General features: G+C 51.0%; 1 protein-coding gene across 1 annotated transcript in view; it reads left to right on the top strand.

Moving 5' to 3' along the window:
* The window catches only part of SLC13A5 (solute carrier family 13 member 5), a 29,290-nt gene extending 7,677 nt beyond the window's left edge, over nt 1-21,613 (top strand). The window contains exons 4-12 of the mRNA XM_024234977.3: nt 1,718-1,896; nt 2,637-2,805; nt 4,648-4,770; nt 9,822-10,037; nt 12,051-12,151; nt 13,081-13,199; nt 15,329-15,490; nt 18,668-18,805; nt 19,997-21,613. Of these exons, the coding sequence (XP_024090745.3) occupies nt 1,718-1,896; nt 2,637-2,805; nt 4,648-4,770; nt 9,822-10,037; nt 12,051-12,151; nt 13,081-13,199; nt 15,329-15,490; nt 18,668-18,805; nt 19,997-20,128 (1,339 nt within the window). The 3' untranslated portion in view covers nt 20,129-21,613. The remainder of the gene's footprint in view (nt 1-1,717; nt 1,897-2,636; nt 2,806-4,647; nt 4,771-9,821; nt 10,038-12,050; nt 12,152-13,080; nt 13,200-15,328; nt 15,491-18,667; nt 18,806-19,996) is intronic.
* Nucleotides 21,614-26,565: the final 4,952 nt, after the last annotated feature.

Here is a 26,565-nt window from a genome sequence, read left to right as displayed (position 1 = left end):
GCCAGCGGGAGTCAGCTGCTGGTCAGTTCACGGTAAATTCCTCCTGTGGCGCCCCTGTGTCAGGGGCTGTGCTAGACCCTGAGCACACACAGACGCTAGCCTGCCCTGCAGGCGACCCATGCCCGGGGCTTCCTTGGTGCCTCAGACTCCCCTGAGCAGGGGACTCTGTGGCTCTCTGGTCTCTGTTACGCATCCTGGCATTGATTCCTTCTAGTGATTGGTTTAGCATCAAATCGAAAGCCATCATATTTTCTAGAAATGAGAGACCCCAGGAAAGTGGACCTCAGGGCCCTCAGAATTCTTGTTCTTGGCCCCGTTGAGTGGCCAGCTTGGGTGGGAGGCCACTCCAGTGGGTTTCATTCTGCAGCATGCTGGAGAGCTTCCACTTCCAAACCCAAGTTCATACATGCTCTGTCTCCTTCCTGCCACCTTGCTCCTCTGAGCATGGTCTCCAGTTGTCCAAGGCACTGCCTGTCCTGGGAGTCACCTGCATGTGAGGCACCCTTGGAGGCTTGAAATATCATGTAGAAGCCGTGGTTCTTCTAAGACAACTCCATTCATGCAAACTCTCCCCCTCCTCTTAGCCTGGGTCCCAGGCTTTGTTTTTATGGGTCCATAATGTCTGCCTGTGTGGACAGCAGCTTGGGCCCTGGTGCAGAACAGCTCCTAGGTCCCTTCTTCAGGCTCTTACCCCTGCCCCTGCTCCTACCCCCAGGTGAACTAGGAGCCCTGAGGAGGAGCCTGGCTGCAGCGGGGCTCACAGACTGAGAGTAGCCGAGCTCCTTCTGTCCCTAGCCTTGGACAGCTGGGGCATGTAGAGCCACAAAGCAGAGTCAGGCCCTGCCCTGCTCACAGCCCAAGGAGAGAGCAGACATGGAAACAGGTGCTTTGAACCCAGCACAGCGATGATGAGAGTAGGGGGAGGACTGAGAGGGGTCAGGCCAGCCCCACCTGGCACACACTGAGAGGGTGGTCCCAGAGGAGGGACGTTGTTTGAGCAGACTCTGAAGGACCATGACGAGTCTTCCTGATAGACGGCAGAGAAGGGAGCAGGGGTTATAAGCAAAGGGAGTGTATTTTCTGAATACTGTTTTTGTGATAGTTCCACTGCAGCATGGAGGGGTCAAAGTGTATGTGCGGGTGCAGAGGGGAGATGGCAGGGGTGGAGTGGCAGCCGGGAGAAGAGTCACACTTTCCCAAGCTCCCTCCCCATTTCACCCTACCCCTACTCTGCTTAGCCCTTCAGAACTTCTGAGAGGTGCAGCAGGGTTTGGGGGTGGGTGGGAATTTCCTAGCCAGAAGTGGGAAGCTGGGGCTGCCTGCACGTAGGGGTATTCCAGCACACCCTAGGGCAAGCTCATATTGAGTTGGCACCATATGGATACCTGGGCTTCCCCTGCTAGATGGTGGGGCAAGGGTGCTCCTTAGAACCACGACTGGATCTGAGGCCTCTTGGTAACCCCAGAAGCAAGCAGAGTAGACATCAGTCATTGGTGTGGGAGAGGTGGGAGGGAGAAAGGAATGGAGGAAGCAAAGAAGGGAAGGAGGGAGGGAGAGGAGGCTCTAAAACTGTCACCCCTATTCCAATATCTGATCTTGAATTGGACTCAGCACCTGTGCATCCCTGCAGGGGTGGACCCAGTCCACAGTTGCTTCCCAGGGAGTACGGGGGTGGGGTGGGGATTCTCTGGCTTTCCTCCCTGCCCCTCCTCTGCAGGCTGATGCTGGGCTTCATGGGCGTCACAGCCCTCCTGTCCATGTGGATCAGTAACACGGCAACCACGGCCATGATGGTGCCCATCGTGGAGGCCATATTGCAGCAGATGGAAGCCACGAGCGCAGCCACCGAGACCAGCCTGGAGCTGGTGGACAAGGGCAAGGCCAAGGAGCTGCCAGGTGAGCCCCTGGCCAGGGCACTGCCAGGCCACAACAGCAGCCTTCCCTTCCCTCTGCTGGCAAATGCTTTGGCCACCTCCTTCTCCCTGTCTGCTTCCTGGAGCCCTCCTTTAAACACGCATAGAGAAAAAAAATTGAAAAAACTGTTGTCATAAGTTTTAGGAAGGGGATTATTGCATAAAATTTAGATCCTTTAATAGAGCTTTGAACAAAAGTTCCACCCTCGGTTCCCATCAGTTGCAGAAATCAGTGTGTTCACCTGATTATTCATTTGGGCATCTTTCGAGCACTTATGGGTGCCCCTCACTCCTTGCTACTCCTGTTCATCCTCAGAGAGGCCTTTTCTGACCTCCTTGAGCAGCTTAAATCCTTCCGCTCTCTGCTCCCATAGGTCTCGGGCTTGGTGTCCCATGCTTGCTTCCCTGCTAGGTGCCAAGCTCAGGGAAGACAAGTCAGCATCTGCCTTGCTGTCTGCCATGTTCCCTTACCATCCCCAGCCCAGTGCAGTAGACTCAGGGTCTGTGGCTGACGGCCTGATTGCCAGACCCTGGGCAAGGTCCTGGGGCTTACAGAGAGGAATCGGGCACATCCCTGCCAACAACTCTTATGGAGCCCAGTGGGGCAGCTAAATCAGCAGAGCTGGGATTTCCCAATCCTCAGGTCAGCAGCAGAGTCAGGACCTGGGGCTGGGTGGGCAGCTCCCATGACCGGCTCAGCTAACAGCGCTGTGCCCACCACAGGGAGCCAAGTGATTTTTGAAGGTCCCACTCTGGGGCAGCGGGAGGACCAAGAGCGGAAGAGGCTGTGCAAGGCCATGACCCTGTGCATCTGCTATGCGGCCAGCATCGGGGGCACTGCCACCCTGACTGGGACGGGACCCAACGTGGTGCTCCTGGGCCAGATGAACGAGTGAGTCCTTGGTCTCACCTTCTGGGGACAACAAAGTGGGTACTGGGGCTGGAGGGACCTTCCCACCTCTTTCTGCTCCTCCGCAGAGTCCTGGAGCTTGGGGCAGCCAGACCTGGCCTGGGAGCCTGGCAGGGGTGGAAAGATGTGGCCCCATCCAGCCTCTGTGTCCTGGCACCCCTGTGCCCACACAGAAGCCTTAGAGAGGATAGGGAGCTGATGCCAGGGGAGCTAACATCCCAGTCTGCTTTCTGCTATGATGCAAGACCCACCACCTCCCCTGGGCTCAGGGACTCTGGCTCAGAGAGGGAGTGTGGATTGAACTCTGAGCTAAAGGCATGGCAGATGACAATGTACTTCCAGGCGCTGGGTCCTTGGTTGAAACCTGTAGAAAAGAGACACCTCTGAAAGACCCCCCACCACTCTGTTGGCTCACTGCTTTTGGTGGCTAATGGTGATGGTCCCATGACAGCCGAGGTCTACAGATGGTATGAAGGGCTGGGGTTGGGTCATTCACTGCCTCACTGCTTCGTTATAGGCCCCTTGTGAGGTGTCAGGTGAACCGTGGGATGGTTTGGAACTTTCTAGCCTTGGCCACAAAGGGATGCAGTCCATGAGGACCCCAAGAGGGAGAGAAACCTGGGCCCTGCCGCAGGGTAGTCATGGTCTGTTGAGGGTGGCAAGGTGCCTGGGGCTTCCAGGCACGTCTGGTAAATAAATGTACTAATTGAGGTATGTACTAATTGCAGAGGGCAGGAACAAAAATAAGGTGATGCCATCCTTTGCAGACAGGAGCCTGGACAGGGGTGGGGAGGGCAGTGGGCGCAGGAGCTGGGAGGTGGAAAGGACAGGTCTGGAGCCTGGCTGGGCAGAAACTTGAGGTTCAACAACCCGTTTGTTTTAATTTCGGGAGTCTTTTCTGTAATGATATCCTTACAGTTCTCCGGTAACTTTCTTTGGGAAGAGCAGCCTGTCTGGGCTGAGTGGGGAAAGCCCTGCGCCTGCTTTGACACTCTTGAGCTAAAGGGGGCGCCCCTGGGGCTAGCAGAGCCCCAGGGATGGGAGGCGGGGCCTGCGGCGGAAGTGACCCTCCTCCAGCCTCCGCTCTGGGAAGCTTTTGAGATTTGCTTTGCTAAGTCGGGGGACCATCCTTCGCAGAAACCCACAGAGTGAGATTGCTGAGGTCTCTGCAGATCCCCAAAGCCATCAGCCAAATTACATGCATGTGTATAAAAGGTGTATTTTTCTTTCTTTTTTTTTTTTGAGACAAGTCTCGCTCTGTCGCCCAGGCTGGAGTGCAGTGGCGCGATCTTGGCTCACTGCAACCTCTGCCTCCCGGGTTCAAGCGATTCTCCTGCTTCAGCCTCCCTGTTAGCTGGGATTACAGGCGCCCGCCACCATGCCTGGTTAATTTTTGTATTTTTAGTGGAGACGGGGTTTCACCACGTTGTCCAGGCTAGTCTTAAGCTCCTGACCTTGTGCCCCACCTGCCTCGGCCTCCCAGAGTCCTGGAATTACAGGCGTGAGCCCCTGCGCCCGGCCACAAAGTTGTATTTTTCTGGAGGGATGGGCCATAACTTTCATGAGACTCTTAGCAAGGCCTGGACACACAGAAGAGTCAGTGGGTCATTTCTCGGCATTGTCTTGTGCTGTGGCCATGTTCTGAGGCTCCCACTCGATTAGGGGAAAATGCTTGGCAATGGACTTGGTGGCTAGACCTCAGGAGGATGTGGCCCCCACACAGGCGCGCCTCTCAGGGCCCAGCTGCTGCTCCGCCCCCACGCACAGGGCCAGGCTGGCTCACACAGCTCAGCATCTGAGGTGGGGGCCGGTGTCTTCTTGTAGATTGTTTCCTGACAGCAAGGACCTCGTGAACTTTGCCTCCTGGTTTGCATTTGCCTTTCCCAACATGCTGGTGATGCTGCTGTTCGCCTGGCTGTGGCTTCAGTTTGTTTACATGAGATTCAAGTAAGTTTGAGCTGCTCACAGCCTAATTATGCCTAATTATGCCTGAAAGCTGCAGAAGAGCCTTCAGACTCAATAGGCAGGTTTACAAAGTCCTTCGTGTCTGGCCCTGATCTTTCTCCAGCCCTGTCTCCTGCTAGTCTGCCCTCCTGTTCCTTCCACCCCAGGCTGCTCACTGAGCTTTGTGCACAGGTGGTCCCCTCTTCCTAGAATGCCATTCTTTACCTTCCCACCTCCTCAGCCTTCAAGGCTAGTTCAAATGCTGCTTCCCTGACTTTTCCCCCACCCCTCATTCCATCTCTGAGCGGCCCCCGGGCATATCACAGTCCTGTCCTTTAGTATCTGCATTCAGGTTCCAGTGACTCTGAGTTCCTCCAGAGCCACTCCGATGCCGGGCACCCCGCACAGCTCCCGGCACAGGGAGGAAGAGCAGGCAGGTTAAAGCAATTAAAGATAAGCTTGTCCCCACGTGCCAGTTCTACATTGCTGGACTAGCTTCCTCTTCGCCATGTGGGTCCATCAGGCCAGGTCACGGCAAACCTGTGACTTAGCTCTGAGCTGAGTGCGTATGCTCTGTGCCTCAATGCATGAGGAGTTTAAGTCGAGTAAAACCAGCAGTGATTACGACCAAATCATCCAAACCCAGACATTTACTGAATACCTCTGATGTTCCCAGCAGCGTACAGGTCCTAGAAAGTTTACCTTCCTGTTCCTAGCACACAGGCAAGTTCATCAGGGGTCACCTTTGATGGCAGCCAGACTTTGGACAGAAACCATGACCTATGGCTGACAAATAGCTAACAAATGTTATTGTTTTTCTAAAACACACAAATTTATCTGTGGTGCAAAGGTGATCAGGCCACACCAGGATAGAAAGTACTCAGCTCTGAGTTAAGTGCATGTGCTCTGTGCCTCCACCCACAGGGAGTTCGAGACAAGTCAATCCAGGGGAACGTGTGACCAGAGGGAAGAAACTGCAGAGCTCAGGGGCAAAAGTGCCCATGGAAACCTGTGATTTCGTGGGGAAAATAGGGAATTTTCCAAAGTTTTCTTCTGAAGGAGGAACTGTTTTGAAAACTCCCATTAAAAAAGTTGCTATACAGGCCGGGCGCGATGGCTCACACCTGTAATCCCAACATTTTTGGAGGCCGAGGTGGGCAGATCGCCTGAGGTCAGGAGTTTGTAACCAGCCTGGCCAACATGGTGAAACCCCGTCTCTACTAAAAATACAAAAATTAGCTGGGCGTGGTAGCCCACACCTGTAATCCCAGCACTTTGGGAGGTCGAGGAGGGAAGATCGCCTGAGGTCAGGAGCTCGAGACCAGCCTGGCCAACATGGTGAAACCCCATCTCTACTAAAAATACAAAAGTTAGCCGGGTGTGGTGGCACACGCCTGTAACCCCAGCTGCTTGGGAGGCTGAGGTAGGAGAATTGCTTGAAGCTGGGAGGGGGAGGTTGCAGTGAGCCAAGATCATGCCACTGCACTCCAGCCTGGGTGACAGAGCAAGACTCCTTCTCAAAAAAAAAAAAAAAAAAAGTTGCTATACACATTCAAAAAAATCATAATAATGATAGTAAGAATAACAATATTAATGATCATTGCCCAAACCCCACTCTGTCCTGCCCGTGGACAGGGCAGGGGAAACTGTGCGCATGGCTGCCTGGCCACCCAGCCTGGCTTTGACAGTAGCTCTCTTTGCCCTGCCTCTTGAATCTGCACCAGAGCCAAAGTCCTGTTCATTTGCTCACATCCATCGAACAGGTCTCTCAGGAGATGGTCCTGAACCTGCTGCAGGTGAGCATCTGCGTCTCCTCATGGGGCAATAGAAAAAATAATGACCAACATTTATTGAGTGCTCATGATGTGCCAGACACGATTTCGAGTGCTCTTTTCCTTTCTTTATTTAATTTAATTAATTAATTTATTTATTTTGAGATAGAGTCTTGCTCTGATGCCCGGGCTGGAGTGCAGTGGTGCAATCTCGGCTCGCTGCAACCTCCACCACCTGGGTTCAAGCAATTCCCCCTGCCTCAGCCTCCCAAGTAGCTGGGATTACAGGCACCCACCACCACCATGCCTGGCTAATTTTTGTGTTTTTTAGTAGAGACGGGGTTTTGCCATGTTGGCCAGGCTGGTCTTGAACTCCTAACCTCAGGTGATCCGCCCTCCTTGGCCTCCCAAAGTGCTGGCATTATAGACGTGAGCCACCTCGCCTGGCCCAAGCACTCTTAAACTTAATTAATTTTCACAACAACCTGTGAGGTCGGCACTATTATTATTCCCAATTTACAGACAAGGCAACTGAGGCATGGAGAGGTTATGTGGTCGACACAGGGGTGTCTAACGGGGAAGTAGGGGTACTGAGACTTGAACCCTGGCCCTTTGGTTCCCACTGAGTAGCATCCCCTCTTGGGAAGGCTGAGGGTTGCTACACTTAGTTGCCTCCAGACCTAAGCATGACCTAAGCAGGTGTCAGAAGCACTAGTTGGGGCCCGGGGCTGCCCTAGAACCCCAAGGCCTACTGAGAAAGAGGAGGGAGATAGCGTGGCACTGGGGCCACAAGGGCACCATCAGCTTCTTGTCTGGCCAGAGGCAGATGTCAGGCCCCTGGAGACTCACAGCCAAGAACCTGAAGCTGAGTCCACCCAGCCTGGCACGGCCTTTATCGGCTTTCGTTGACTGGCAGGGGAGCCTGAGAGTGTCTGCAGCAGGGGGCTTCTGAGCATGCTCGTGGTGGGGTGCGTGGCTGCAGTCCAGCCCCACCCCTTCCCCTTCCCGACGGGCCACTCTAGTTTGGACGCATGCAGTGTGGCTGGCCGGGGTAGCTCACAGGAGCTTTGTTTTGGTTCCAGATCTGGAAGGTAGAGGACAGCTTTTACATTCGGTTTGAGTGGTGGGAACAGCGCTCTGGCCCAGGCCACGTCCTGCCACAAACTAGGACCTGGTGGTCCCTGCCTGCCTTTGTGGCCTCATGGACCTCCCCACCTGAGGCCCGGGAGCACCTGTCTCAGCTGCAGGAAGCAGGTCCACTGTCAGCTCTTGCACTCACTTGAGTTCCTCATCTGAACGATCATGGAGAATGAGGTTAAGGTCTTGGCCTCTAGCCTAATCCAGAAAAACTATCTTGCTGAGGAGCCTAATGTAGCCTCCTAGACTATATCGAGCCAAAGGGGCCAGGCCCCACCCCAGGACCACCGAGAACTACATGGGATATTATTACTGGTTATACCTAACTGTCCCAACCAGGCTCACCTCCTGTCATAGCCATGAGGGTTCTTTGGGACCCCTGCCAGGGCGGAGGCACGCAAAGCTCAAGGATCTGTACCCTCTCCTTGGCTCTGCAGCATATTCAGTCCAAGTTCAAGTTCACCGTGGTGCATCATGGTGAAGGCTGTTCTGCTGCAGAAGGACTCTGTGGTCCCCACCCCTGACCCTGACCTAGGCCCCTCACAGGCCAGCTGGATCCATTGACTTGCATCTCATGCCAGCCTGTTCATCACCAGATGAAATTAACCCAGAGATGAGAGCAAAGCTGCTCAGCGCGAGAGACTCTGAAGGCTTGGCGGTACCACTGTGGGGCACCGGCATTGGACGACTGCATACTCCATGCAGCCCCAGAGTCTGCAGCTACTGTGGTGTTGGGGATGAGCCGCCAGCACCAAATGCAGGCTCTGGCTCCTGCGCCACTAGTAATACCAAGGTCACCCCTTATCCTGGAAACCTGAAGCCCCTGGCTGAGCCCCAGAGTCTCTAGGACGACAGGTGGCAGCAGATAGGTGCTTGGTAGAGTACAAACTTTACCAAGCCAAGGGTGTGACAGCAGAGAGGCCCCGTCTTACACCAGCAGAGCCATCCCCATGCCCGATGTCTAGAGAGTGTCTCTAGCGGGTGACCCTCAGGACACACAGCCTTGCCCCCTTGCCCAGAAGGGAGATCCTAGCCAGCTGTGCAGACCTGAGATCCCATCAGTGTTGCCTCCTTTTCTGACCCCTGAGCACCCCAGAAAGCTGTGACCTGATGTCCTGGTGTCCCCATGTTCCAGGCCAAGCCACCGTCACGCCAACACTTGGCCCTCACACTCTCCAAGGCTGTTCACATCCAGCACTGGCTTCAGGAATGAGCTCCTATTCCGTCAACCCCTGCCCTCCTATGATTATGTCGCACGGCCCCCGGAAGGGCTCTCACAAGGGAGGGCTCTCCAGGACAATACTCTTGGCCTTGCCCACCCCTTCAAGCCAACAGTGGCTGGAACTGGAATGTGTGAATGGAATCTTCAGCATACCTTGAGGCCTTAGTCCTGTGCGCAGTGGCCCCAGTTATCCCCCCTCCAGTGCTGAGCTCCCCTCTACACCTCCTCCAAGAACCTCCTCTCCTCTCTGCCTCCTCATGCCAACGCCACCTTAGGGGAGGCCCTGCAGGACGCCCTGGACAATGGACACTGGTCCCAAGGGGGCCCATCCAGGATGGGGGCGCCCATCCTGGGCTGGCTTCCTTCCTGCCCTAGCCATGCTTGCTGCTAACCCCAGGGTCTCCTGGATCCCTAATCCTGTACCTCCAGCTCCAGGGAACGCAAGGACCCATTCTGCCCCTGACTAGTCCTGTCTGCCAGGGTTCATACTCACTCCCTGCATCTCCCTGAGCCACCTTGGTGATGGGGGTTGGCATCCCAACACCATCGAAGGCAGCTCCAGGCTGAGGTGGAAGGAGGAAGACTTGGGAAGCATGCGAGGGAGCCCTGTTCCCACCTTGCGCAGCCTCCGGAACTTCTTATGGCTTTCCCCCAAGTGACCCTGGAGCAGCCAGTCTCCAGGTGGCTGGGCACCTGCCAAGACCCTCTAGCCTCTCTCCAGAGACTTTTCCCTACTGCATTCTGGGATGGAAGAACAGAAGGGGGAAAGAGGCAGGAAGGGCCTTTCTCCAGGCCCCATAGCAGGCGAGGACAGCATTATGTGTCTTTTTGCTACATTCTGCTGTAGAACATTTAGGCTCCATCTGACCAGCACCTGAGCCAACCAGTCTGCCCTGCCCTTCTCTCATCTTTGCATTCTCCAGTTTTAAAAAGTACTGGGGCTGTGGGCTAGAGAACAAGAAAAACGAGAAGGCTGCCCTCAAGGTGCTGCAGGAGGAGTACCGGAAGCTGGGACCCTTGTCCTTCGCGGAGATCAACGTGCTGATCTGCTTCTTCCTGCTGGTCGTCCTGTGGTTCTCCCGAGACCCCGGCTTCATGCCTGGCTGGCTGACTGTCGCCTGGGTGGAGGGTGAGACAAAGTAAGTCTTTGATTCAATAGAAATCGCTGGCTTAGGGCCAGGTGCATCAGCTCACACCTGTTATCCCAGCTCACACCTGTAATCCCAGCTCACATCTGTAATCCCAGCTGAGGTGCCTGGCTGGCTGACTGTCGCCTGGGTGGAGGGTGAGACAAAGTAAGTCTTTGATTCACTAGAAATCGCTGGCTTAGGGCCAGGTGCATCGGCTCACACCTGTTATCCCAGCTCACATCTGTAATCCCAGCTGAGGTGCCTGGCTGGCTGACTGTCGCCTGGGTGGAGGGTGAGACAAAGTAAGTCTTTGATTCACTAGAAATCGCTGGCTTAGGGCCAGGTGCATCGGCTCACACCTGTTATCCCAGCTCACATCTGTAATCCCAGCTGAGGTGCCTGGCTGGCTGACTGTCGCCTGGGTGGAGGGTGAGACAAAGTAAGTCTTTGATTCAATAGAAATCGCTGGCTTAGGGCCAGGTGCATCGGCTCACACCTGTTATCCCAGCTCACATCTGTAATCCCAGCTGAGGTGGGTGGGTCACCTGAGGTCAGGAGATCGAGACCATCCTGGCCAACACGGTGAAACCCTGTCTCTACTAAAAATACAAAAAATTAGCGAGGCGTGGTGGCACGTGCCTGTAATCCCAGCTACTTGGGATACTTGCCTGTATCCCAGCTACTAGGCTGAGGCAGGAGAATCACTTGAACCCAGGAGGCGGAGGTTGCAGTGAGCCGAGATCGTGCCACTGCACTCCAGCCTGGGCGACACAGAGAGACTCCATCTCAAAAAAAAAAAATAAATAAATAAAATAAAATAAAAAGAAAGAAAGATACCGCTGGCTTAGTGCACTGGTGCCTAAATGCTGCTGTTCTCAGCTACAGGTGGCAAGAGGAATGTGGGCCAGGCACTCATGCTTGGTCAAGACCTCCTCTTTTGGGAGCTGGGTTTCAGAGAGCACTCTGTTGGTTTCATGACTCATTTTTGTTTTCTGACCAAGCTTCACAATAAGACCTTAAATGTGTTCCTTTGGTATCGTCTCCTCCCTGAGGAGGCTGAGCAGAAAATCCTTGGCCAGGCAGGGTGGCCAGAGCTATGATGAGAGAGATTTCTTTGGCTAGGAGTAGGGCTCCCAGAGCTCTGGTTTCCAAATCTCTGCTCTGCCATCTTCCCTTTCTCATCTTCACATCTGGTCAAATCCCTCCAAAGGCACACATCTAGGGGGCTTCATAGACAGAGTCTTCGCAAAGGGGTACATGTAGTTTCTCTCCTGGCTAAGACGTTGTCAGAATGGAAGAAAGGATGAGAAACATGTACATCCTAGAAAAGGCAGAAGATGTGGGCAGGGAGATGCTGCTATGGTGGCCATTTCGTTTTGAAGGTCGGCTTAGGTCAGCACCAAAGTCCTCATGGTCACCCTGGTGAACCCAGAATTCTAGAGAACCTGGTCAAGAAGAGGTCCTGAAATACATCTATGGAGAATGCACGCTGAGAGGGGGAAGTAGGCTGCTTAGGATTACCCAAAGTTGGTGGTCAAGAGTGTGGGCATCTTGATTTCTAGCCAGGATTCAGTCTCCCATACCACTCTTATTTTTTTATTTTTTTGAGACAGAATCTCACACTGTCACCCAGGCTGGAGTGCAATGGCACGATCTCGACTCACTGCAGCCTCTGACTCCCAGCAATTCTCCTGCCTCAGCCTCCCATGTAGCTGGGATTACAGGCGCCTGCCAGCATGTCCGGCTAATTTTTTGTATTTTTAGTAGAGACGGGGTTTCACTATGTTGGCCATGCTGGTCTTAAACTCCTGACCTCATGATTCGCCTGCCTCAGCCTCCCAAAAGTGCTGGGATTACAAGCGTGAGCCACCGCACCCGGCCACCACTCTTGACCTTGACTTTTAGGGCTATGTGAGCCTGTTTCTTTGCATAGGAGCATTTGGACACAGAACTGCCAGAGTTGGGATGGGTTTGTTGAGTGACTGTCTCTGCAGCAGATGAGCTGTGCTTTTCCCCACCTAGGTATGTCTCCGATGCCACTGTGGCCATCTTTGTGGCCACGCTGCTATTCATTGTGCCTTCACAGAAGCCCAAGTTTAACTTCTGCAGCCAGACTGAGGAAGGTAAGTCTCCTGTTCTGATCGCCCAGTCATCAGGACTGGAGCCCTGCAAGCAAAGGGTCACTATGGGATGCCCTGGGCCTAGAGGGAGAAAATCCCATCATATCCAAGAGGATTGGCTACAAAAGCCTGGGAAACAGTGGCTTTCAAGCCACTGGTGGTATTATTTAGTGCAAAATCTCTTTTTTGCTTTTTAAAATTTGAATTTAACATTTGAAATTTTATTTATATTACAACAGGAACAGAAAATGTTTCAAATTTTCCATAACACTGACTTCCATTCAGCAATTTTTTGTTTTCTCTCTTCCTCCCAGTCTTTGCTAATGTACCTGTGTATTACCTCATAATCAACACACACACAGTTTGAATCCTATTTCTTTGTTGTTTCTTCTTCCACTTTTGATTGATATTACACTATAAACATTTCCCACTATTGCTACAGTCTTCAAATATATTTTCTCTAATAATGGCACTATGTTGCATTGAGGAGTTGTAATCATTCTCCTGTTGTAGAACATTTTGGCTGTTTTGAATTTTTTATTTCCATAAATTAATGTTTTCTTGCATATAGCTTTTCCTTTGAGGGTATTTTTTCTTTAGGATAAACTTCTAGGAGTAATATTGCTGGGGTGATAGAATATAAAGTCTTAATGGCCCTTAAAATGTATGGCCAAATTGCTTTTCAAAAAGGTCGTACCGATTTATGATGCTTTTGGCAGTGTGTGTAATAGTTTGACCATATCCTCACCAGCAATGTGTATATTATTGTAAACTTTAGCTAATTTATAGGTAGGAGATGGTACCTCATTGTCCTTACTGGCTTTATTCCCCCCTGATTAGATTTCTTTTGTCTTCTAATGCTGCTCTGGGGTGTGTGTGTGTGTGCGTGTGTGTGTGTGTGTGTGTGTGTGTGTGTTCATTTTTCTTCCCAGAAAGGAAAACTCCATTTTTTCCCCCTCCTCTGCTGGATTGGAAGGTAACCCAGGAGAAAGTGCCCTGGGGCATCGTGCTGCTACTAGGGGGCGGATTTGCTCTGGCTAAAGGATCCGAGGTAACTTCTCCAGCCACAGGCTGCCCAGAGCCCTCTTCTTCGTCAAGAGGGTGGCATTTCTCCACCCTTCCATCCCTGGGCTTGTGGGTTTCTGTGCCTGCATCCTTTGTATAACCGCACATTCCTTGAGGACATGGACTCTGTCTCGTCATCTAGGAACTCTACACCACACATAGGGCCTGGAAGACAGAAAGTAACCTTTGAGCAATTGCAGGAATGAGTGAATGAGTGACCGTGGTTAGCCAAGAGAGGCAGAGGACACTGTCAGGTACCCTCTGGGGCTTGATCACAATAATCTCTGCTTTGATTTGTCTGAGGGAAACCTTTCTTTCCAGTCCTTGTCAATATTGTTTACTACTACCTTTGGTCCTTCTACTGGCTACTTAACATGGTAGCTACTTCAAAATTTTTCTTTGGCTAAGTATGTAGCAGCATAGGAGGAGAGGAACATGTTAGAAAACACACAAAAATATAACTTTCTTTACCTCCCTCTTTCCCTCCTGGGGAAGAAATGAGCCAGAGGGAGGGATGAGCTAGCTTTCTGCTGCTGTCCTTCAACCATCTACCCACCCAGCTATCCAGGAGTGTAATAGACAGACTTGGTCTAGTTATTGCTGTTTTTTCAATATCTAGGACATAGCCTGGTGCCTAGTGGGTGCTAAGTTTTTGCGGGGGTGAACAAATCCATCCATCTAGTCACCTCTCCGTCTATCATCCATGCATCTATTCATGTCTTCATCCATCCATCCATCCATCCATCCATCCATCCATCCATCCACCCACCCATCCATCCATCCACCCATCCATCCATCCATCCATCCACCCATCTACCTATCCATCCATCCATTCAACCATCCATCCATCCACCCATCTATCCATCCATCCATCCATCCATCCATCCATCCATCCAACAGTCCTATTATGTCCCTAGTGTTAGGCCAGGCACAGAGATTACAGAGGAGATTGAGATATGGTCCCTGTTCATGACAGACTTCACAGACTAGGGAGGGGCACATATGTGAAAGGGCATTTCAGGAAGTAGCATATGAGCAAGGGAAAAATGTGAGGTATTTAGTTGAGGAGAAGTAGAAGATGAGGCTGGTGAGGCTACTAGAAGCCACTTCTCAGAGGGCCCCAAGATAGGGGGGTGTGGACTTGATCATGAAGGCAGTAGACAGCCACTGAAGGACTGAGGCCAGGGGATGAGTTGGTCAGATCTGCACGTGAGGAAATCACTCTGATGTCTGGAGTAGGGGCCTGGGATGGGCAGGGCTTGGAGGAGAACTAGCTGAGACTCTGCAGCCTTCATCTTACTCAGGCTCAGAACTTTGGACTCTGTGGACATTCTCTTCTCCTCTAGCCCCCAGTTCAGCACAGTCTCCGTCTTTACTTCGGACTCGGACTATTCCTGCTCAGCCTTCTTTGCTGACTTCTCCTCTGTTCTCCCTGAAATAGGAGTGTCTGCCCAGGCTCTATCCTTGGCCTCTCCTCTTTTTACACTTCATTCTCTCCCTGGACAATTTCTTCTCAGCCCAAAGCCCTAAATCTAAACCCTCAATTTCTGGTCGAAACCATTCTCCTGAGCTTCCAAAACTATGGAGGACTGAAGAGGAGGAGACGGATGTGAGACATTTGGGTGACTTGGTGACTGACTGGGTGTAAGGAAGGAGGGGAACAGAGACCAGCAGCATGACTCCCAGCCTACTGGGCTGGATGGCTGGTGGATGGTGAGTCCATTCACCAAACTGGGAGGCCCAGAGAGAGAAGCAGATTCTGGGCTATGGAGGATGAATGCAGGGTGGAGCATGTTGAGTCTATTGTGCTCTTGGGACATCTGGGTGGACATTTCCAGAAGGCATATGGGTATGTAAATCCACGTAGTAGGCCAGCTGGCTGGAAATACAGATTTAGGAGACAGCAGAATGAGGATGGGGATGAAAATGGTGGGAATGGATGAGGCAAACAGGGAGAGGTTGAGGGCAATATCTTTTTTTAGAAGTTACCCACTCGGTCACCTATGAGGTGCAGAGAGAGAGGGTCGGGAGGGGAGGATGGGCCAAGCTTGCTCTGGCCCTGAAGGAACTGCAAGCTGGGAGCCATGAGATGACTGCCCTCCTGGTGCTTCCCAGGCCTCGGGGCTGTCCGTGTGGATGGGGAAGCAGATGGAGCCCTTGCATGCAGTGCCCCCGGCAGCCATCACCTTGATCTTGTCCTTGCTCGTTGCCGTGTTCACTGAGTGCACAAGCAACGTGGCCACCACCACCTTGTTCCTGCCCATCTTTGCCTCCATGGTAAGTAACCTGATGGTGGGGAGGAGCCCTTCCATTTCACAGGAACACATGGCTATGTTGTGGGTCCCTGATGAGGCAGCGATATGCAGGCCAGAGTCATACCAGGCTTTGGAGACCCGGGTCTGGCTGTGACGTGGATTTGTGGACCCTGGATGCCTCTGTCCCTAAGGCCTCCGCTGCTTTGCTACTCCTCTTTGTACCCCTCGTGCTGACCAAAGCACCAGCCATGGACCAAGTGCTCAAGTTTATTTTATAAATCTAATTGGATTATTTTTCAAGCTGGGGAGACAGGACTTGGGCTAAGGAGGAGCAGGCCAGTGCCGTGTTCTCTGAGCATGTAGCACAGGTGTGCAGGAGGACTGCAGACCAGGAGCACCACTGGCTGGAAACCCCAGGAAGAGGTCTTGGAGGAGTGGGGACTTGGGAGTAGGTAGGAGAGGAGAGAGAATTCTGGGAAGATGGAGCAGCGCAAGTAAAGGCAATGGTGCACATGACTGAGGACTCCTGGAAGCCTTGCTTGGTGAGCACAGGGATAAGGGATCCCGGGGAGTTGAGAGAGGCAGCTGTTGGTTGTGGGAAAAGCTGCTGAGTGCCAGGCTAAAGCATTCTGTTCTATGGACAAGCATGTTTTTGAGTTGGGATTGACAAGAAAGCAGAGCTTATAGGAAAATCAGTGGCTATGGTTTTTTTTGTTTTTTGTTTTTTGCATTTCCTTCTGTCATCCATTGCAAAGACGTCCAGCTTCAGGGTAGTATGGAAAGATCCCTGGTCTCGCAGTCAGAAGACCCGAGTTCAAGATGTGGGATCTCTAAACATGGCCCTTCAGTTCTTTCTTCCGAGACCCGTGCTGATGGCCAAGCAAGATGAGGGCTATGAAAAGCCTCTGTAGACTGCACAATGAGCATGGGAGAGGCTGTCATCATTCTGGAATTGGGAGACAGATTTACAGAGGGCCTCAACACAAGATTGAAGGTGGTGAATTTCCATTCGGCTGCCTGGGTGTCTGCATGTATAAAAAGCAAACCTAAGTGGTTTTTTTCTCTTCCAAGTGAAGATGAAAGTGTTAAAAATAGCAAGGAGGTGAAAGTGTTCAAAATAGCAAAGTGGCCTGTCTCCTCTTCTCCTAAGCAGACTGTCCAAACAGACGCACAGTAGGAGGAGCACCTTTTGATGCTTGGCATGTGGTGGTGATGCTTCCTCTCTCCTAGCACAGGACCTGGCTTTGTCATCTCCAGACCTAACTGGGAGCACCGAGGGTCCTAACCAGGCAAATGCAAGCTCTAATGGGCTCTTTGAAAACAGGCTTTTCTAGAAGCAGGAACCCCAAGTAAAATTTCCCCAGCTGCCTCTAAGGCCCATCACACTCCTGTCTCATGCCCACCTATGAGAAAGGAAAAGGTGATGGTCATTGAGCTGTGCTGCAGAGGAGTGTGAGGTGCAGACACCATGGGGTACCCACAGCCAGGAAAATGAGGATGGTGGGGGAGAGGCACCGGGGAAGAGCTGGGCCCCTGCCTGGGACCCCTCAGTGATTCCCAGGGGGCGTGGGACTTTCGCAGTCCTTTCAGAGGGCTGTTTACCAACAGGCACCATAACATTAAACCTGCTCAGACCCCTTGACTCAGCAATTTCATGTCTGGGAATATATCTTAGAAAATAATCAGAGATGCTACCAACATATGTTATGCTGATGTATGACAGAATTATTATACAAATATATCCATAGTAACAGGGGGTTTGCTGAAATAAATTATCGTATATTCATATAATATAACACTGTCAGGCCATTAAAAATCACAGTTTCAAAGATAATAAAATGGGAACATGCTCATAGTATAGTTTTTTTAAATTGCAGATGGTATATGGCTAAAAATGTCTAATAATGCAAAGATGTATACAGACCTTAATCCTCTAGCCTCCTCCCTACAGATGACCTCTGTTAATTTCTCAAATATTTTTCTGGATATTTTACACACATACACACACACACACACACACACATTCTTTTTAAACAAAGGGTATCATTCTATAGTCATTACACATCTTAATTTTTTTTTTTTTTTGAGACAGAGTTTCACTCTTGTCACCCAGGCTGGAGTGCAATGGTGTGATCTCGGCTCACTGCAACTTCCACGTCCCGAGTTCAAGAGATTCTCCTACCTCAGTCTCCCGAGTAGCTGGGATTACAGGTGCCTGCCACCTTGCCCGGCTGATTTTTTGTATTTTTAGTAGAGACGGGGTTTCACCACATTGGTCAGGCTGGTCTCGAACTCCTGACCTCAGGTGATCTGCCTGCCTTGGCCTCCCAAAGTGCTGGGATTACAGGCGTGAGCCACTGTGCCCAGCCATTCATCTTAATTTTTAAAAAATCTAACCATGAAGCCTTGGTTGTCTTGGAGATCTTTCCTTATTAGCACACACACAAAAAAATCCAATTCTTTACAGCTGCATACTATTCCATCATTTGTATGTATCATATTTTATTTAACCATCCTGCTATTAGTGACCATTGAGTTGGCTTCCTGTGTTTTGCCATTACATGGTTGCAACAAACATGTTTGCATGTGTCTGCCCTCATGTGCATGTAAATCTGAATGATACATGATTGATTTGATAGATTTTAGGAATTACATCATTCATTCATGCACTCAACAAATATTTAATGAGTGCCTACTCTCTGATAGCTGCTGTTAGATGTGGCTAAATTTTAAAGTGTAGAATTTAAAAGGTGGCTACCAAATTCCATGTGCAAAATGACCCCACGCATGTATAAAAACACACACATCCACAGATTTATATGTAGGAGAGAAGATGTGGTCCCTGGCCTCTAGGCTCTCTCAGTCTGTGGCAGGACAGACAGACATGTGCACGTGGCACTGTAAGGTTGAGCACAGTCTAAGTACTCAGCATGGTCTCTGGCACATGGTAGGTGCCCAAGAAATACATGTTGAATGAATTGAGGGGGTAACGCCTTCCAGGGCAGGCAGCCTCTGAGCTCAGCCTTCAGTGTTCCGTAGGTTGAATTATCTGCCAGAGACGTGGCAAAAGGGAGAGGAACCAAGACAGAGGCACAGAGGTTCAAACGTACCCGGCACATTCAGAGAATCCTTTTCAGAGTCACATCCCCAAGAGTTTCTGTGTTCTGTACGGTGATGTTGTAGTGCTGTTTTTCCACAGTCTCGCTCCATCGGCCTCAATCCGCTGTACGTCATGCTGCCCTGTACCCTGAGTGCCTCCTTTGCCTTCATGTTGCCTGTGGCCACCCCTCCGAATGCCATCGTGTTCACCTACGGGCACCTCAAGGTTGCTGACATGGTAACACAGCTGTTTTTATTTACTCCCGTTGGACTGTAATGCTGTTGTCATAAGGGATGCCCCATTTACGAATCACAGAGTTTCAAAACGATGTCATATGACTTGGGAATACCATGGAACATCCAGACCTGTAGCCATTGTTGACATTTATAATGCAGCTTTTCTTCTTTTTTTGAGATGATCTCAAGCCTCACACACTGTTCTTTCTCTGAGGTGGGTTATAGACCCCCACCTGGAGAAGCCTGTGCAGGCACCAGGGGAGTCCTTGGAAGGGGTGAAGGTGGGGCTGAGGGACTCACGTGGCCAAGGATGAACTTGACAAATTAGCAAGAACCACGAAGATAGGCAGGGCAGGCGTAGGCAGCAGGGGGATGCTAATGACAGTCACAGAGATTCTTAGGGGTGTCTGAAGAGGTAGAAGCAGGGAGAGGAAGAGAGAGAGCACTGCTTGGGAGTAGATGATGCCTTGGAAACAAATGTAGTCAGAGGAAGAACTCTTCATTGGCTCTGTCACCTTTGCTGGGAGAAGGGCAGCTTTGCAGCTCTGGGCTGGGAAAGGGGCAAGTGTGTGAGCCCAGGAGGCCAGAAATGTACCTGGGACCAATCAGGTGTTCGTTATCTCAGAGCCTCTGCTAGGTATCTCAGGGACTCCATGGAGCATTTTCATAAAAAGGGTGGGTCCCAGAAACCATGGACTGCAAACTTGACTCCAATCCCCAGTAAAATATCTACAACAGGCTAGTGAAGCAATGGTTAGTGACCACGAGGGAAGCTTGCAGAGCAGGCATCAGAAAGAGCCTGAGGAGATCCACGGGGAAGCTGGCACATCCTTGTAGGATGGTTAAGGCACTGGGATGAGCAATGAACCTGGACTCACACACTGGGCTCTGTCACCATTTCCCTGAATGGCCTAAGCTGTTGCCTCCTGCCACCTCTCTGAGGTCATTCTCCAAATGCTCGTGGGCATAGAGAACCCATCCGTTCTGCCTACTTCCCAGGGATGCCTTGAGCACTGAGGATACCTGGGGGACATGAAGTCGCACTGTCCTGGGGGTCGGGACACCCCAGCCAGGAACAGAGCATGGCACAGGAACATCGAGGCCCAGTGAGCCGACCCTTTGTCCTCCTCTCTGAGAGCGCTAGTTCGCAGCAGGCCTCAGGGTGCTGACTCTGACACTGTCTCTTTTCCAGGTGAAAACAGGAGTCATAATGAACATAATTGGAGTCTTCTGTGTGTTTTTGGCTGTCAACACCTGGGGACGGGCCATATTTGACTTGGATCATTTCCCTGACTGGGCTAATGTGACACATATTGAGACTTAGGAAGAGCCACAAGACCATGCACACAGCCCTTACCCTCCTCAGGACTACCGAACCTTCTGGCACACCTTGTACAGAGTTTTGGGGTTCACACCCCAAAATGACCCAACGATGTCCACACACCACCAAAACCCAGCCAATGGGCCAACTCTTCCTCCAAGCCCAGATGCAGAGTTGGTCATGGGCAGCCGGAGGGCAGGCTCAGAAATGAAGGGAACCTCTCAATGGGCTGCTGGACCCATCTTTCCCAAGCCTTGCCATTATCTCTGTGAGGGAGGCCAGGTAGCCGAGGGATCAGGATGCAGGCTGCTGTACCTGCTCTGCCTCAAGCATCCCCCACACGGGGCTCTGGTTTTTACTCGCTTCGTCCTAGGTAGTTTAAATGGGAATCAGATCCCCTGGTTGAGAGCTAAGACAACCACCTACCAGTGCCCATGTCCCTTCCAGCTCACCTTGAGCAGCCTCAGATCATCTCTGTCACTTTGGAAGGGACATCCCAGCCAGGGACGGAATGCCTGGTCTTGAGCAACCTCCCACTGCTGGAGTGAGAGTGGGAATCAGAGCCTCCTGGAGCCTCTGGGAACTCCTCGTGTGGCCACCATCAAAGGATGAGGAATCTGAGTTGCCAACTTCAGGACGACACCTGGCTTCCCACCCACAGTGCACCACAGGCCGACCTACTCCCTTCGTCACTTGGTTCTGTTTTAATCAACTGGCCCCCTGTCCCACCTCTCCAGTGAGCCTCCTTCAACTCCTTGGTCCCCTGTTGTCTGGGCCAACATTTGTCGAGACGCCCTGGCTGGCACCCTCTGGGGTCCCCCTTTTCTCCCAGGCAGGTCATCTTTTCTGGGAGATGCTTCCCCTGCCATCCCCAAATAGCTAGGATCACACTCCAAGTATGGGCAGTGATGGCACTCTGGGGGCCACAGTGGATATCTAGGTCCTCCCTCACCTGAGGCCCAGAGTGGACACAGTTGTTAATTTCCACTGGCTATGCCACTTCAGAGTCTTTCATGCCAGCGTTTGAGCTCCTCTGGGGAAAATCTTCCCTTTGTTGACTGGCCTTCACAGCCATGGCTGGTGACAACAAAGGATCGTGGAGAATGAGCAGTGCTTGGTGATCTCTCAGCAAACAACCCCTGCCCGTGGGCCAATCTACTTGAAGTTACTCAGACAAAGACCCCAAAGTGGGGCAACAACAACTCCAGAGTGGCTGTGGGAATCTTCAGAACCCCCCTGTAAGAGACAGACATGAGAGACAAGCATCTTCTTTCCCCCACAAGTCCATTTTATTTCCTTCTTGTGCTGCTCTGGAAGAGAGGCAGTAGCAAAGAGATGAGCTCCTGGATGGCATTTTCCAGGGCAGGAGAAAGTATGAGAGCCTCAGGAAACCCCATCAAGGACCGAGTATGTGTCTGGTTCCTTGGGTGGGACGATTCCTGACCACACTGTCCAGCTCTTGCTCTCATTAAACGCTCTGTCTCCCACGGAAAGCTCCACTGTGCTGCTGACTTGTCTCTGGTTTTCTGCAGTGTAGGGAGCCCAGGGAGGCGGATGAATGAACGGTTACGCCCTGCCCACCTGCTGGGTGCCAGGCCTTCCTGTCCCTGTTGAATCCACTAGTTATCTCATTCGATCTTTGCAGCAACCATGTGAGACAGCAAGGTGTTATCCTCCTTTGTCTTTCAAAAAAAAGTGAGGCTCAGAGAGGCCAAGGGAAGTGTCCAAAGTCACACTTCAAGTTACTGGCAGTTACATTTCCAACCAAGAGCTTCCAACTCCATACCCCCTGCTCCTTCTGCCAGCCATGAAGGGCTTTGGCCTTATGGGGCTTGTAGGGAAAGGTGAGTGGCCAAGAGCAAGTCCATGCCAAGGGAAGATCTCCAAACATGAGTCCCTGTCTGTTGCCTCCTCTGAGATAGGCACAGGACAAGTGATCAATGAGACAGGGTGGTCCTTACCCTAAGAAGCAAAGTGTTTGGTTGGGCAGGGAAGTAGGGAAAAGGCTGCCACCTCCCCCCACCAAGGTACAACTTCTGGCTTCCTTCCTCCCCAGCCCTCTATCACTGCCCTCTGTGCCACTACTGTTGACTGGCCTGCCCCACCAGACTGAGGGCTCTGACTGCCCACCGAGTCTAGTGTCAGCATTATGGCTGACCTAGAGCAGGCTATACAGTTAGTATGATGGATAAATACATGATTTGTCAGTGCAGTCAATTAGGTGCAAGCTGTTGGTAGTAGGCAAGGTCAATAAAGGTCATCCAAGGTACGCATTGAAGGATGAGTAGAATGGCCAGGGGTAATGGGGGAGGAACTGGTGGGTGGGTGGAGGACTCTTCCAGACACCAGTGGTTAAGGGCTGACAAAAAGCTGGGTGGAGGGCTTCCAGAGTGCCGAGCTCCCACCTGAAGAGGCTGACCAGAGGCCAATCCTAAACAACTCTAGGAGCAACCAAACACTTTGCTTCTTAGGGCAAGGACCACCCTGTCTTATTGATCACTGTCCTGAGCCTATCTCAGGGGAGGCAACAGAGAGGGACCCGTATTCAGAGATCTTCCCTTGGCATGACTTGCTCTTGGCCACTTACCTTTCCCTACAAGCCGTATGAGGCCAAGGCCCTTCATGGCTAGCGGAAGGAGAAGTGGGCAGGAGTTGGAAGATCTGGGTTGGAATGGTAACTGCCACTAACTCGATGTGTGATTCTGAACACTTAACTTGGCCATACATGCTCTCTTATTTGCTTTTGATGGCAAATAAGAGAAGGCCCAGCAAACAGTGGCTTAAACCAGAAGGTCATTTAATGTTTACTTTTCAGGAAGTCTGCAGGTAGATGGTTGCTGGCATTGGCCCAACAGCTCATTTCAGCCTCCAAGGACTTGCGCTCCATAGTCCACTCTGTCATCTTAAAGCCATCACACTTTTACCCCCATGCTTGACCCCCAGGCTACATACACAGCTGCTTTCCTTCAAGGCAGAAAGGTGGATGGAGTGAGGGCATGACAGTGTCAACTGCATCTTTGTCTTTTACTAGGCAAGTAAAAGCTTCCTCAGAAGCCCCATACAGACTTCCCTTTATGTCTTATGGGCCACAAGTAGGTCACATGCCTACCCTAAGACCCATCATTCACAAAGGGGGATTGGAGTCCCATTGGAATACTGTGACCAATTAAGACTCATCTCTCGGGGTTGGGGAATTAGCCTATGTTTCCCCAAATTAAGCTATTTCCACCCACTACAAAATCTGGGCTCTGGCAGGAAAAAACAGTGGGAGGAGCTGTTGGGTAGGCAATGATAAGTGTCTGGTATGATCACTCCATGAGTCTTGAGAGGCCCTCTTTCCACAGAATTCAGTAGGAGCATGTTGCTAGGTAGGAAGTGAGTACGTGGTTTTCTGGTCAAGAGCTTGAACAATGCCTCCAATTCCCGACAGTTAGGCCTTCTGCAGGGGGTCCCGTGGATTCGGAGGCTAGAGTCTGAGCCATGGACGGAGCTCAGTCCTGACATCAGACACCAAATCAGTCATGCTGCACTCTGGGTCTCAGTGTCCTTCACAAAGGCGCTGGACCAGAGGGTCTCTAAGGGCTTTCCCCAGAGTCACGGATCCTCTTACCCCAGTGGACCCTCCCTCTGCTTGGGCCAGATGCAGCCCCCCATCCCGATCTCCCATGCTGTCTCATCTTGGAGCCTGTTCCAAGGTCCCACGGCCTGTTTCCCTATGGGGCTTTGCCGAAGGCCATCTCAGGGCTTTCCCCGATCTATATCTTGCCTCTGACATTTTGTAAAGAGGCTCCACCCTAGGCCTTTGAGTTCTCTCTTCTTAGTGCTTGGATCAGACATCTGGGCTTGAGGTTAGCTCAACACACAATGTTGACCAGGACTGCCCTCTTAATTTTTTTTGGCAGTGACTTATGGCTCCACAAAGATTCTTTGCATTCCAAAATTAAGTCCCTGGGCTCCTTAGCCTCTGATCTCTGAATGAGATGCTCCTGAGGGCAGGACACAGGTCTCCTCCCCTGTTCATCATCAGCTGAGAGCTTTCTTAGAGAAGGACTGGGGTCTCCCCATCTGGCGTCTACCTGGGACAGGTGAAGTCTTCTTTCCTCCCCACCATTTCTTGCACATAAACAAAACATCTCTTTGTTCTGGGTTCGAAGCAGGATACCAGCTCACTAGCACAAAGCCCAATCCTTGAGATGAACAAATCAGGATGTTCTTGGGTAAGATCTGTAATGGCATATTCTTGTCTGTGGAAACAAAGTCCAAATGCTGTATTGTCTGGTTAAAAACTACAGCTGGCGGCCGGGCGAGGTGGCTCACACCTGTAATCCCAAAACCTTGGGAGGCTGAGACAGGTGGATCATGAGGTCAGGAGTTCAAGAACAGCCTGGCCAAGATGATGAAACCCCGTCTCTACTAAAAATACAAAAATATTAGCCGGGCACGGGGGTGGGCGCCTGTAATCCCAGATACTCGGGAGGCTGAGGCAGAGAATTGCTTGAACCTGGGAGGCGGAGGTTGCAGTGAGCCGAGATCACACCACTGTACTCCAGCCTGGGCGACAGAGTGAGACTCTGTCTGAAAACAAACAAACAAACAAACTACAGCTGGCTGTCCTATTCTTAGCCCAGAATCCCTTTTTCCAGATACTTTCTCCCCCTAGTCACACAGCCTCTGAAAAGCCTTTGTGTCCCAACCTACCAGACACTTTTTAAAAATCTATTCACACACACACACACAAGTTTTATCAAGATAAATCCTTCATACCACGGGATGGGCTTTTACATCTCAACCGGAAGTTTGCCATTTCAGGCTGAAATCTCTGCAATCAAGATTCTGTTTATCTCACTTGGCTTCCTGAGCCAGGACTCACGTGTACTCTCTTCCCTACCCCAGGAGCATCTTCCAGCAGCTTCCCTGACCTGCTTGTACAAATGCCCCCATCCAGCTGCAGAGCCACAGGCCACCCATGGCTGGCAGTGGTGTCCCTGCTTCCTGCTATCAAGGGCAGAGAAATATTAAAGTTGAATCTCAGAACACCCTGTTAGCTGGTCAAGAAATTTTTTAACTACTTTTTATAGTAAAAAATTAATATGAACACCGTAAAAGAAATTCCAGTGGCACAAAAGGTATTGAGATGTTTGCCTCTCACTTCAGACCTTTAGTCCCCAAACCATCCCCGCCAAAAGGGAACCACTGTCAACAGTTTCTTACACATCCTTCTAGAAATATTATATAATCTAGAAAGATTATGTAATAGATATCCATTAACTGTATTACATATGGGAGCATACTGTACACATTTTCTGTGCTTGATTCTACCTCCCCCTCCACCCATTAAGAATTTATTTGGAGATCTTTCTATTTCAGGACATACTAAGTTTAGCTAATTGTTTTTATTCAATAGTTAATGTTAGTTTTAAACTGAAGTGAGATTAGGCCAAGCGCGCTGGCTCACGCCTGTAATCCCAGCACTTTGGGAGGCTGAGGCAGGTGGATCACGAGGTCAGGAGATTGAGACCATCCTGGCCAACATGGTGAAACTCCCATCTCTACTAAAATACAAAAAATTAGCCAGGCACGGTGGCGCGCGCCTGTAGTCCCAGCTACTCAGGAGGTTGAGGCAGGAGAATGGCGTGAACCCGGGAGGCGGAGCTTGCAGTGAGCCGAGATCACGCCACTGCACAGAGTGAGACTCCGTTTCTAAATAAATAAATAAATAAATCAATAAATTGAGGTGAGATTAAATTTAGAAAACCGCACAGATCTTAAGTGTACCATCCAATGATTTTGACAAATGCTTACATCTTGTAAATATCCAAATTCCACAAGCCTCCTGCCCAAAGTTCTCTCTGCCCCTTCAAGTAACACTTCCTGCAGGCAACCACATTCTGATTTCTGTCACCATAGATGAGTTGTGTCCGTTGAACTTCTTATAAATGGAATCATACAGGAGTACTCTTGGGTCTGATTTATTTTGTTTAATGAAATACTTCTGAAATTCATTCCTATTGTTGTATATCTGTTCATTTTATTGTTGTTGCTAAATAGTGTTCCTTTGTACGAATATACCACAGTTTGTGTAGTCTCCCATTGGACACGTGGGCTGTACCAATTTGGGGCTATTATAAATAAAGCCATTATAAACATCTCTGTAGAAGTTTCTTTTGTGAGCATATGTTTTCACTTCTCCTGCGACATACCTAAGAGTGAGCCCCAGTCTTTTTAAAAGCTGCAAAGTTTTCTTTTTTGAGACAGAGTCTCACTCTGTCACCCAGGCTGGAGTGCAGTGGCGCCATCTCAGCTCACTGCAAGCTCCACCTCCCGGGTTCGCGCCATTCTCCTGCCTCAGCCTCCCAAGTAGCTGGGACTACAGGCACCCGTCACCATGCCTGGCTAATTTTTTTGTATTTTTTAGTAGAGATGGGGTTTCACGGTGTTAG

The sequence above is a fragment of the Pongo abelii genome, chromosome 19 (genome assembly GCF_028885655.2).
Source record: "Pongo abelii isolate AG06213 chromosome 19, NHGRI_mPonAbe1-v2.0_pri, whole genome shotgun sequence".
Taxonomy (NCBI): domain Eukaryota; kingdom Metazoa; phylum Chordata; class Mammalia; order Primates; family Hominidae; genus Pongo; species Pongo abelii.
This window is presented reverse-complemented; position numbering and strand designations above follow the sequence as displayed.